At 41.8% G+C, this 13,458-nt stretch overlaps 1 protein-coding gene across 3 annotated transcripts in view; it reads right to left on the reverse strand.

Moving 5' to 3' along the window:
- Nucleotides 1–5,893: 5,893 nt before the first annotated feature.
- ZSWIM9 (zinc finger SWIM-type containing 9) overlaps nucleotides 5,894–13,458 on the reverse strand; it is a 68,082-nt gene continuing 60,517 nt past the window's right edge. For all 3 annotated transcript variants that reach the window (XM_077457347.1, XM_077457349.1, XM_077457348.1), the window contains one exon: nucleotides 5,894–6,136. In XM_077457347.1, coding sequence (XP_077313473.1) covers nucleotides 6,113–6,136 — 24 coding nt within the window. In that variant the 3' untranslated portion in view covers nucleotides 5,894–6,112. The remainder of the gene's footprint in view (nucleotides 6,137–13,458) is intronic.

The raw sequence follows: 13,458 nt of genomic DNA on the forward strand, positions 1-13,458 counted from the left end.
TATAACAATGTGTGGCCTCATTGACCAATAGTGTGGACAAGGGCAGGGTGAAGCTCCTATAATACGGCAACAGGGGGCTTACGTGTCAATAAAATTAACACAAGGGACGGGCAGCTAGCATTTCCAGAATGATCAGAAAACGCAACACACGAGGAGAGATTAAAGCCGCCATACCCAAGCTTACGAAAATGAAAGACCCCAGGCTCTCTGGGTTCATTACTTTCTGACCCAAGACATACAAACAGCTAGTGAGATTGGAACCAGATTCCCAAACCTGCTCTTGGTCTGTGGCTCTAAAAGGACTGAAGCCAGAGACAAGAATTCAACCAGCATTTGCCAGGTTAGCCATGGTAAACTACACACCAAATTCTCAAGCGCTAAGAGCTGTCAGTCCAATGTGTAGGTATAGGACACGGATGAACGACAATAACACAGTGCAGCTGGCTAATCACTGGAAAATAGAAGACTAGCAACAAAACACAAAAAAGCAGCGCTCCATGAGTAGTCATTAGTCATGTAAAGTACACTAAACTATTTTCCATCTAAGAAGATAAACAATAATCCCTGTATAGGACTGTGGGATGTAAACACAAATGCAGAAAAAAGTCAGAGCAGAAAGCATTAAATAAATGTTTAAGATTTTATTTTTTTTATTAAAAACAACGGTACCACACAGAAAAACTGGGTAGAAGGAAGGTAGTTTACATCTGGCAACTTGGCACTGCCGTGCCCCACAATAAGCCCCAGCTCCTCGTCAGCCAGCAGAGTGTCATCTCGCAGCTGCAGTTTTCCAACTTGCAGACCAAAGGAGCTTGGTCTCCCTGTGTGCTGCCATCGGGCTGTTCATCATCTCCTCTCCACTGGGCTGTCAGTGTTCTCCATGTGGTTCAGGTACTTAATTTTTTTACATCTTACCAGCAAGCACCTGGATTATACTACCTTTCTCCTACCCAGTTTTTCTGTGTGGTAGTTTTTCTTTTTTTAGAAAAACATTTTAAAACATTTCTCTACTTTGATGCTTTATGCTGTATGACTGTTTGCTGCATTTGTTTTTATATCCCACAGTCCTATACAGAACTGTGCTGGGATTGTTCATCTTCTTAGTGCAATAAACTATTTTCCATCTATTTACCAGTTCAGTCGTGCTTTACATGACTTATGACTTTACCCATGGAGTGCTGCTTTTTTTTGTGTTTGCAGGTTAGCAATGGTAGTCTAGCTCTCTCATACAACAGGTTTTCTTTAAGGTAACAAATCGTTGTTACAACCACAATTCCCAAAAAGTTAGGACGCTGTGTAAAAATCTACATAAAAACAGAGTGCAATGGTTTGCAAATCTCATAAATCCGTATTTTATTCACAATAGAAAACATATCAAAATGTTTAAAATCTGAAAAAAATGTACCATTTTAAGAAAAAAAATAAGGTCATTTTGAAATTGATGGCAGCAATATATTTAAAAAAAGTTGGGACAGGCCAGCAAAAAAAGCTGGCAATGTAAGTGGTACTAATAAGAGCTGTAAGAACATTTTGTAACTAATTAGGTTAATTGGCAACAAGTGAGGGTGATTGGGTAGAAAAAGAGCATTTTACAGAGTCAGAGTGTCTCAGAAGTAAAGATGGTCAGAGGTTCACCAATCTGTGAAAAGATGCATTTATAAATTGTCAAACAATTTTGGAATAATCTTCCTCACTGTAAAACTACAAAAACTTTAAATATATCATTCACAGTACAAAATACAAAAATATTCAAAGAATCTGGAGAAATCTGTGTGCAAGAAGCAAGGCTAAAACACAACAATGGATTCTCATGATCTTTGGGCCCTCAGGCAGCACTGAATTAAAAACAGGCACGATTCTGTCATGGACATCACTGCATGGGGTCAGGAATAATTCCAAAAATCACTGTCTGCGAACACAGTTTGACAACACAGTTTGACCAGGGAATATATGAGTGCCGCTCAGGTTCGATAAAGAGGGGGTATGTAGACAGTGCATCTGCAGCTGCTGTGAGAGTGCTGGCAAGGGATGGAGCCCGCCCTGGCTCCTGGAAAGATTTGAGGGAAGGAGGATAGCCCCTGAAAGCTGCACATCTATGGTGTCTTGCAGAGATGGAGTGGCAACCTCAGCCTGGTGGGAGTCCAGGCTGATATTGCCACTGCACTCATCTCTGCATGTCACCATAGATGTGTGGCTTCCAGGGGCTACTCACCTTCCCTGTAAACACAGTTTTCCATGCAATCCAAAAATGCAGGTTAAAACTATCGTAGAAAGAAGCCCCATCTAAAAATGATCCAGAAATGCTGCCATCTTCCCGAAGCCAAAGCTCTCTAAAAATGGTCTTCTACTAAGTGGAAAATTGTTCTGAGGTCAGACAAATCAAAATTTGACTTTTTAGCAACCGAGCACACTGCATTCTCCTAAAGGATAAAGTGGAGAGGGACCTTCTGGCTTGCTAACAGTTTTAAAGCCTGGATTTCTGGTGGTATGGGGTGCATCAATGTGTATGAAATGAGTAGCTTGCATATGTGGAAAGACACCATCAATGCTGAAAGATACTCTCACCGGCCACTTTATTAGATACACTTGTTCAATTGCATTTTAACAAAATTTGCTAGTCAGCCAATCACATGGCACCAACTCAATGCTTAAGCATTTAGATGTGGTAAAGACAACATGCTGAAGTTCAAACCGAGCATCAGAACGGGGAAGAAGGGATTTAAGCGGCTTTGAACACGGTATGGTTTTTGGTGCCAGATGGGCTGGTCCGAGTATTTAAAAAACTGATCTACTGGGATGTTCAGGCACAAAAATTCCTAGGGTTTATGGAGAATGGTTCAAAAAAGAGAAATTATCCAGTTATTTGGACAACAATGCCAGAGGTCAGGTGAGAATGGGTTTGAGATGATAGAAAGGCAATAGTAACTCAAATAACCACTTGTTACAACCAAGGTATACAGAACACATCTCTGAATGCACAACACATCAAACCTTGAACCAGATGGGCTACAGTAGCAGAAGACCACATTGGGTGCCACTCCTGTCAGCTAACAGGAAACAGAGGCTACATTTCGTGCAGGCTCACCAAAATTGGAAAAAAGAAGATTGGGAAAATGTTGCCTGTTGTCGATTTCAGCAGCGACATTCAGATGGTAGTGTCAGAATTTGTCATAAACAAAATGAAAGCATGGATCCAGCCTTCCTTGTATCAACGGTTCAGGCTATTGGTGGTGTAATGGTGTGGGGGATATTTTCTTAACAAACTTTCAGCACCCTAGTACCAACTGAGCATCGCTTAAATGTCACGGCCTACCAGAATACTGTTGCTGACCATGTCCATCCCTTTATAACTACAGCATACCCATCTTCTGATGGCTACTTCTAGCAGGATGTCACTATGTCACAAAGCTCAAATCATCTCAAAATGGTTTATTGAACATGACAATCAGTGCATTGCACTCCAATGGCCCTCAGTCACCAGACCTCAATCCAACGGAGCACCTCGGTATGTGTTGGAACAGAAGATTTGCATCATGAATGTGCAGCCGAAAAATCTTCAGCAACTGCATGATGCTATCATGTCAATATGGAACAAAATCTCAAAGGAATGTTTCCAACACTTTGTTAGATCTATGCCATGAAGAATTAAGGCAGTTCTGAAGGCAAAAGGGAAACCAACCTGGTACTAGTAAAGTGTACCTAATAAAGTAGCCAGTGAGTGTATATCCAGGTTGTAGAGTAGCATATTCTCCCATCCAGATTTTTTTCAGGTAAGCCCTTGCAAATTTTAGCAGGACAATGCCATATTGCATCTATGACAACAGCATGGCTTCATAGTGGAAGAATCCAGATGCTTATCTTGCCTGCCTGCAGTCCAGACCTTTCACCAACTGAAAATATCTGTCACATCTTGAAACGAAAATAACAGACGACCCAGGACTGTTGAACAGTTAGAATCCTATATCAGGCAAGAATGGGACATTCTTCTCCCAAAACTCCAACTGGTCTCCTCAGTTCCCAAACATGGCCCTGATCCCAACCGTTTTGTCATCTATGGCTTTCCTCAATTTAAAAATGACCTTTTTTGTTCCCTTAATCGCTTGCCTGCCACCCACTGTCAAATGATGGAGGAGTGGTGCGGCTTTTGTTCTGGGTGGACATCATATGACGTAGCACCAGAACGACAGATCTCGTGCGCAGCACGGCAGCGGCGCCGTGTTCCTAGGACATGGCGTGACCCCAATCTGTAACCATGTGATCAGCTGTGTCCAATCACAGACGGTCACATGTGAATACGGAAGTGCCAGTAATCGGCTCTCATTGCCTCACACTGACAAGAGTGTGTGGCGAGAAGAGCTGATCAGAGGCGCCTCCTCGCAGGGGACACCCTGACAGGTACTCTGGGTACTATTCATCAGTGCCCCGATTACAGTAAAGCCCCCCAGTGCGACCAATCAGTGCCGCTCACCAGTGCCACCTAATTCAGTGCCTATAAGTGCCACCTCATCAGTGCACAACAGTGAAGAAAAAAAATTACTTATTTACAAAATTTACTGACAGAAACTAAGAAAAACTTTTCCCCCAAACTTTTTGGTCTTATTTATTTTTAGTAAAAAAAAAAAAAACCCAGCAGTGGTTAAATACAACAAGAAAGCAAGCTCCATTTGTGTGAAGAAAATTAATAAAAAATAATTTGGGTACAGTGTTGCATGACAACACAATTGTCCTTCAAAGTGCGACAGCGCTGAAAGATGTTCTGGGCAGGAAGGGGGTTAAAGTGCCCTGTACTGGTTAAAATTATACATTTTCTCAGTTTAAACATTTGATATAAATTTTCTATTGTGAATAAAATAGGATTTAGAGATTTGCAACGTGTTGCATTCTGTTTTAATGTAGATTTTATACAGCAGTTTTTAAGGAAATAAAACAACCTAATCTTTTCAGGAAACTCTTTTCAGCAAACACCTACCCATTACACAGCAGGAAATTTAATTGTTTGTCAAGCAGAATTATCTTTTTGAATGAAAGCCGACATTCTTCAATCCACAAAGAGGATAGAGATTTTGAGTTGCCATCGGAAAAGGAATAAAAAGGATTGCGAGTCTTCCAATGTGGACACTTGTTGAGATGACAACTGTCTAAGAATGGGATTTTTTGATTTTTTTAAATATTTAGGATAGCATCAAAAATTAGCTCCAGCACTATTGAGGAGGAGGTAACACTCTGGCACAGTGGCCTAACTAGTGCCTACAGAAGTGGCCAGATGCCACAGTCCCCAGTTAGTATTTTTTAAAGTTTTCGTTTAATCCTTTAGTTAAGTTGACCTTGCATTTTAATGTAAGGTCAACTATGAACACAATTTAGAAGACGACACACTGGGTTACATAGCCTGCAGTTGTAGGTCATTGTTCAGTAAGTATTCTAGATGCCCTGCCTACAGTATAATGTGTAAATGGATGGTACAGAAAGCATAAGCAAAGGAGTATGGAATATGACGACAAAATGAAACAGCGAGCATATAAAATGTGAAAAATGTATAAAGAAATGATTTTTAAGGTGAATTTTACTATAATGAATCAAAGCAAATACTGAAAATACACAATTTTCTTTCTTTGAAGACCAAGCATATAACAGCAGTCATGATTAAGTTACTTGTAAAATATATACTTTTTTTAATAATGGAAAAGAGGAACACTTAAATAAAATTTTAGGAGAAAATAACTAAACATAATTAATTCTCAGGAACACCTATGCATAGCATAAAATGTCCCTTACTAAAGGTTTGAATAAAAGCAAATATTTACAAGGAAAAGCCCCTAAAGTAACTACGCACATTCGCTTTCTAATAAAACAGCATTTTTCTAAGGGGGAAAGAAAGACTCCAACAACAGCATCTGGAAAACAATCTATATTTACATGCACTCCCAAAATACCGACTATAGAGAGAGGAGAAAGACTCGTAGAAAGTTAACAGTAAATCAGAGACTGTGTCAGGTGACCTGACAAGCCCAATGCCATGATCATGTTCAGAGATGACAGACTTCATTCATGCTTCAGATCAACCAGAAAACACAGCAAGCGCAGGATGGACATGAGTCGAACGAAGTGTCAGTTAACACATTTGGTCCGTTTGCTTCTGTTGGGACAGATGGAAGATGAAATAGCGTAAGTACAATTTGTTGAAATAGAAAAAAAAAATCCTCAAATTCTGTAAGCATTGAATCTAATCATCAAAAAAAGTTTTAAATGCAAATGTGGGCAAAAAATATGAATTTTAGGACGTATAACAGCTGCACGTGTTCCATTTGCTTTATTATAATGTTTGACTACTATGGAGACTCAAAACACATCTCATGATCCCGCCAGTTATAGTGCAATTATTTCACTTGTTATTACTGGGTATCAAAGCTTCCGATTTTCTCCCAGCATTGTCATCCATCTTTCAGGGCTTGTTCACAGCACAATCCCCACATTCAGTGTGTTTTCACATGCATGTTTTCCAAGTCTTTTTAACCCCTTCATGGAATCAAAAGGAAAACTAGCCCAAAATAGTAAAATAAAAATAAAAATGTATTTAAAAATTAGGCTGTATATTTTTTGCTAACACCATAACTTACCAAAGGACAACTCAAAAAAAGTTTTCAAGTCCTACCCAAAATATGTGGACCTGACCTTTGACCCCAACACTAAACTAGCTCAAGCCTTGATCTAGCCATTTTCTCTATTTTTTAAAATTTTTTCACACTTGTTTGTGGATACCTTGATTTCCTGCAGGGAGAAAAAAGATACAACATATTTTTCTCCCCAGTCAGAAGAAAAAGAAAACACATGGATGGGCTGCACACGGACTTATTAATTTCTGTGATAGCCAATCAGAGGCTATCACAGAGATCAGGGGATCAGGAGTCATGAGTGTGGGCAAGAGCCTGAATATGTGATGGGAGTGCAGGAATACATGTGGTGCCCAGGTTTAAAGCCCACTTCAAGGACACTGCATTTATGTGTTACTGTATCGTTATGAGGTTAATGAATTAGTAATGTGTTCCAGTGATTTTATTTCACTTGAAAAATCTTTGAAATTGAAGGAATATGCTAGCATTTTCTTTAGGTCACTTTCTGCTCTTTCCTGAGGCTTGCCTCAACATCTACACAGGATTTTTTTTTTCTAGCATTCTCCAGACATGCACAGGAACCTGCACAGCCCTGCAAGCCATATGCACACATTTTCTACTAAACCAGAAAGTGTGCAGGGGAGTATGGATCACCAGAGGAGCCAAATTAGAAGTTACCTTTTTTTTTCTCCCCCTTGCGTTTATGTGCATTCTGGTGAAAAACAATGTAATGCGCTATACTTTTTTTTTTTTTTTTTTTTTTTTTTTTTAAAGCACTGGAACTGAATGCAGGGGTGTGAATAAGGGTGGTAGGAAAACAATTTTACTGTGCATGTGTTTAAACACATCTGAGAGCATCTGGTGTGAACAAACCCTCAAGTGCATCTGTGCTGGACTGCAAAATAAAAAACACACTACCTGCACTCTTATGAGCAAAGCTGCCACTACAAGTTGGACCTGCCCTGCCCACCAAAGCTCAGACAGCACCACTCACCAAGGCAGCCATGGTTTACCAAGTGGTAAAGGGAACTGCATTGTCTCCCATACTCCAAGACTTGAAATAGCAAGAAGTGACAGAAGATGCAGTCTCAAAGGCAATGTTTAAGACTCACAAAAGTGACGTGGAGGCACGTCTAGTGACTGCTCACTGCTATGAACCTCCTCCCAGATATATATAGGAAACACTGCTTTGAGATCTACTTTAAAGGAAACCAATGGATAGAATGTACAGACCAAATGTATGGAACATAATATGGGATTTTGCCAAACATCTAATTTAAAGCTTCATAGTCTTGGCAGCTGTAATGTAATCTGGTAACAAACTGTCAGGCACATAACATGGAAGTATAACTGGGAGACCTTTCTTTGGGAGCTTCTGTGACCATTGACAAAAGTCTGATAAAGCCTAGCGTGGAAAGACTACTTCTATTCAGCTGGAGCAGCCAAACAGAATAGAAGGAGTTTTCTTCCCTTTTCAGGTTTGGCTGAATAGATAAAATAGATGATGAGTGCTGGGACACCAAGACTTCTGGTATACTAACTGGAAGTAACATCAGTGAGAGCCCCATAAATGTGGATAAGTACCAAAGAAGTTTCTGCCAACATTAAAGATGCGCAATTTAACCACATGTGTGCAAAGACTGGCCAGTCAGATTTGTAAATCTCCTTCAAATTTTCCAAAGCTATATAATTATAGGCACCTACTTCATTTATCCCATTTGTATTCAATGAAGAAGGCCCTTTCACTACATAGTTGTTGGTAGATTTATCGGAGATTGTAACATGTGGAAAACCTACCAGGCCATTAGCACACCATGCTGCTCTTTTTAAGAATATTTAGTTAACAAAAGTGCTGATAGTGTCTCAAATACTAGTGTCTAGAATCTTTTACTGCCTATAGAGGCTTTCAGCATGAAACAGCAGAACCTGAGAATGTGCATTGATGCCAGGTATTAAAAAAATAACAAAAAGGCAAAACATTTTTGTTTTTTCGTTTTGAACACAGTGGAGAAAAAAATAAACAAATAAAAAACCTGGATAGGCGTTTATTGTTTGTGGCCCTGTTAGGGAGATTCAGCCTCCCATTTTGATACGTTTACCATTAATGAAAAGTGAAAGAATGCCAAATTGTAGTTTGTCATCAGAAAGTAATGGAGGTAAAATCTTCCAGTGGGGCACTGGTTCTAGTGACAACCAGGGATTCCTTCCCGTTGGAGAGATTTCCTCTCACTTCCTATTCTGGCTATGGTACAGGAAAGTGAAGGGAAATCTCTCCAATGGGAGTGGTTATAACCCTCCCTCACTCCAAGTCAAGCCTCTATGTACAGCCTGGGTTTACGACTCAAGGGCACTTTTTACTGTATGCAGTCTTTTAGGGCCACGGGTTCATTATAATTTGTTACATAGTATCTCATTCAACTTGCATTACTGAGACACAAATCACTACATTTTTACAATATGCACTATGGGTGAAATTTGTGGAAAGGTTTTGAAAGTAATAGTCTAATAATGGATCTGAAAACAACAAGCACATGGCCTGAAGACATCTGGCCCCAGGCCAAACAATACAATACACACACACACACACACACACACACACACACACACACACACACACTTCTTTTAGTGAAAAGGAAATTGTATAAGAAAACCATTATTAAAACGCAAAATTCTACATTGTGTTATTTATTACCAGGTATGTAGTTCACACATATAAAATCAAGGACAATTGTTTCATCCTGTGCCAATTGTCAGGGTCAGAAGTAAGGGTCTTTAGCTTAACTCTTAGGTTTAGAATCATATTGGAGGCAGGTTAGGTATTAAATACTAATTTTAAGAGTTCAACCTATTGTTAAGAGTTCGACTTGGTGTTAATGGATTAAATAGGCACAGTTAGATGTTTAAGTGTATATTATAGGGATTTTTTTTTATCTTTCAACTTTATTTTGCACCCAAAAGCCCCTTAACTCTATGGTTTTAAAAGTAACCACATGTTTTACTGAATGCAGTACTATATGTAATCCTGCGATTAATTTCTCCCAGTTTTACAGTAAAAATGTTCTCGGCATCTCAGACATACACATAGCGGCTAGAAAAATCTAAAAATTTCAATATGAAATGAGCAGTGAAAAATTACCAGTTACACTTACCAGTAACAAGTTTTCTAGGAAATCTTCCAGGATGGGACACCTGAGATGACAAGCCCCTCCTGACAGGAAACACAATCAACAACATTTAAAGGGCACCTCCCTTCCCTCTGTCCCTCAGTGATTACAAAGAAAACCCACACCGGTGCCAGAGGGTACAATCTGTGAAACAAACACACCAGCAACAATTAGGGTTAGGGAAGTAGGTCTGCCGTCCTGGAAAATTTCCTAGAAAACCCGTTACCAGTAAGTGTAACTGGTAATTTTCTCCAGTCATCTTCCAGGACGGCACACCTGAGACTATGAACAAGAAGTTCAGGCCTACCTTAGGGTGGGACCACCTCCTGTAGGACCTTCCTGCCAAACGTCAAGTCCTGGGAGGACAACAGCTCCACTCTGTAGTGCCTCAGGAAGGTATTTTGGCTCGTCCAAGTTGCTGCTCTGCAGATTTCATCAATCAAAACACCTGCCCTCTCTGCCCAGGAGGTCGCCAGAGATCTAGTTGCGTGAGCTTTTATACGAGTTGGGACAGGCTTGCCCGAATGCACAGTGGCTACAGTGATAGTCTGCTTAATTCACCTGGCTATTGTTGGCCTGTAGATCCTTCTTCTGGCCCAAAAAACTAAATTAGCAAATCTAATACGAAGGATAAGTCCCAAGGTGGAAACCTGCTGGTTTTCACCAGGGTAACGCTCTCCCTAGCTGACAAAAATCTTTTTATGAGGGGGTTAAGGGCCAGCTTACTATCCAGAAAGACTAATAAGGTTGCAACCTTAACTGAAGGTATTGACTGCTAAACCCTGGTCAGCCCCATCCGGGATAAAATCCAGGACCTCTGGGATTATTTGAAGAGAGCCTTCTCTAGACTGAGAAGAACTTGTGTACCTTCCTGTTCTTCCTGGAGGCAAATAAAGTATCTCTGGCTTGTCAAAGCATTGGCAAACTAGAGAAAATACCTTGTTGCTCAGCTCCCACTCCCCCTGATGAATGGGTTGCTTGGTGAGAAGGTCTGCCCACACACTCTTATGTGGACTGCCGAGATTGAGAGAACCATTTCCTCCACTTCTCACAGAATTTCCTTGGTCAGCCTCATTAACTTGCTGGACCTTATTCCCCCCTATTTAGATAGGAGACAGCTACTGCATTGTCTAAGAAAATTTGTACTTCTTGACCCCGAATTTGATCTCTGAAAAAGCTTAATGCTTTTCCGACCACTAGCGGTTCTCTGAAAATGGAGGAAGCCAAGGTCTGCTCCCAGTCTCAAGGACCATGGGCAAAAAGATCTTCTAGACTAGCTCCCCAACCCCAGGCACTTGTGTCCGTAGTTACATTCAGCGAGTCCTGCTGGTTCCAGGTCCGACCTCCCGACAGGTTGGATGGGTAGAGCCACCAGTCCAGGGAGTTTTTTTTACCTCCTTCGAGAGGGATACGCTTATGTCCAGGGATCCCCTTCTCCCATCCAAGGAGGAGAGAAGGAATCCCTGGAGTCCCCAGAGAGTGGAACTGGCCCCAGTGGACAGCAGGGATGCAAGAGGACATCAGCCCCAGAACACTCATAATGGTCCTCAAAGAGGCCTCCCCTCTCTCGAAGAGTGGACACAGCCCTCTGCACTTTTGTAATTTTTTCTTGGGGAATGGAAGATTCTCTGGGCCACCAAGTCTATCCTGTACCCCAGAAAAATCTTAGATTGTGCCGGATACAGGGAGGACTTCTCCTGGTTGACCAGCCAACCCAGGGTTTTTAGAGTTGACAGCACCCTGTCTCGGTTGGACTGGAGCTGTTCTTGGGTTGGGCTGTAAATTAGCATGTTGTCTAGGTACGGGATCAAAGCTATCCCTTGTAGATGTAGAAACTACACCACTTCAGCGAGGACCTTTGTAAAGATCCTCAGGCCGGCTGCGAAGCCGAAGGGGAGTGCCCTGAACTGCCAGTGTTGGACACCCTGGTCTGTCTGAACCGCAGAACGTAGGCATTTCTGATGTTCTCGGGCAATGGGAACATGCAAATAAACATCTTTGAGGGCTAGTGAGACCATGAAGACTCCTTCTTGGAGGTAAATGCTCTCCATTTGGAACTTTTTGTACACCAAGTACCGGTTCAGCTTCCTTAGATTTATAATTGGTCGAAATTTTCCCAAGGGTTTCGGTAACGCAAATATGTGGGAATAAAACCTCCGGCCAACCTGACCCACAGGAACAGGGGTAATGACTTCCTGTTCTGCCAGAACCATGATACTCTCCAAAAAGGCCCTTTACCTTTAGTGGGTCCCTGGGGAAATGGGTGAGGATAAAGTTTGGAGGAGGGGTGGCTAGAAATTCCAGTCTGTAACCCTCCTTTACAAGGAGAATTTAAGGACTCTGCATGATGCTTTCTCATTGGGGGAGGAACCACAACAGCCTCCCATCAACCTTTATGTTGGCGTCATTTGGACTCCTTGTTAGAGGATACAGGCCTGGAAAAAAGGATACTAACTTTCCCCTTGCCCTTATCGAACCCCCACATCTTCCTAGGCTGCTCCTTGCCTTTGAAGCGGTCTTTTGACTGAGGGCCCCGAAAAAAAATATCCCCCCATCCCTTTAGGGTTTTGTTGGGAATTTTTTGCCTTTATCGGAAGAACGGGATAGGACTTGTTCCAAGCTGGCCCCGAAGAGCAAAGAGCCCTCAAAAGGGTATCCTGCAAAGATGTGATTTAGAAGTAAAATCTCCATCCCAGGTTTTTACCCAAGGAGCTCTTCTAGCGGAGTTAAGAAGATCTGCCGATTTGGCAGTTCTGTTTCTACCGCAGCATCTGCCAGGTAGGCTACTGCCTTACCAATAACTTCCAATAAATCCGACACTTTCTTAGATTTATTTTCATGTGCCACATGGTCCAATAACCTACCAACCCATGCATCCGCGTTCCTGGCGACACAAAAAACAGAAGCCACTGCTGGACCCATAGCTGCAGCGTTGGCGTCCCATGCTCTGTGTAACAAGATTTCTGACCTATTATCCACCTGATCCCGGATGTTTACGGAATCTTCAAAGGAGAGATCCAAACGTTTGGATACTTGCGCTAAAGAAACAGCCAAATGTGGAATTTTAAAGAATTTTTCTTCCTCCTCTGCTTTAAAAGGACATCTACGCTCCCAGGCTTTTATTTTTAAAATGTTGTGCTCTGGCTCCTTCCATTCTCTTATGATAATATCCTTAAGAGACTGGTGCACTGGGAAATACTGAGGTTTTCAGAGTCCCCTGTACAGTTTATCTTGTGCAGAGACTTGAGTATCTGGCGGCTGTAGGACAATACCCTCAGGAGGTATAGATAGCTTTGAGGAGACCCTCCATGTCTTGTGCTGCAAAGAAATAGCCCCAGGTCTAGAATCAGACTATCTAGGTCTGAGTCCTCTCCTTCACAAGAGTAACGGTCTGAGGCCTCCACCTCTTCCTCGTCAGAATAGGGGGTCAATCCCCGAGAACCCTCAGTATAGCTTGCTGATATCCCATCTTGAAAAGGGGGGCTCTCCCTAATGGAAGGGGCTTTGGAACTGGGTCCATCTTGCTTCTCAACAGAGGCTTTGAATGACTGGGGGGTTGCCAGCATCTCAGCCTGAAGTACCCGGCATTCCTTCATAGCCTTCATTACAATTACCACAACGCTTACTTAGTGTTGCCTTTCCTAGACCTACTGGCCAACCCCTGAGCAGGGCAATCTGTCTCT

Source organism: Lithobates pipiens, unplaced genomic scaffold, assembly GCF_037356315.1.
Source record: "Lithobates pipiens isolate NorthernLeopardFrog02 unplaced genomic scaffold, aLitPip1_a1.2 Scaffold_27, whole genome shotgun sequence".
Lineage (NCBI taxonomy): Eukaryota > Metazoa > Chordata > Amphibia > Anura > Ranidae > Lithobates > Lithobates pipiens.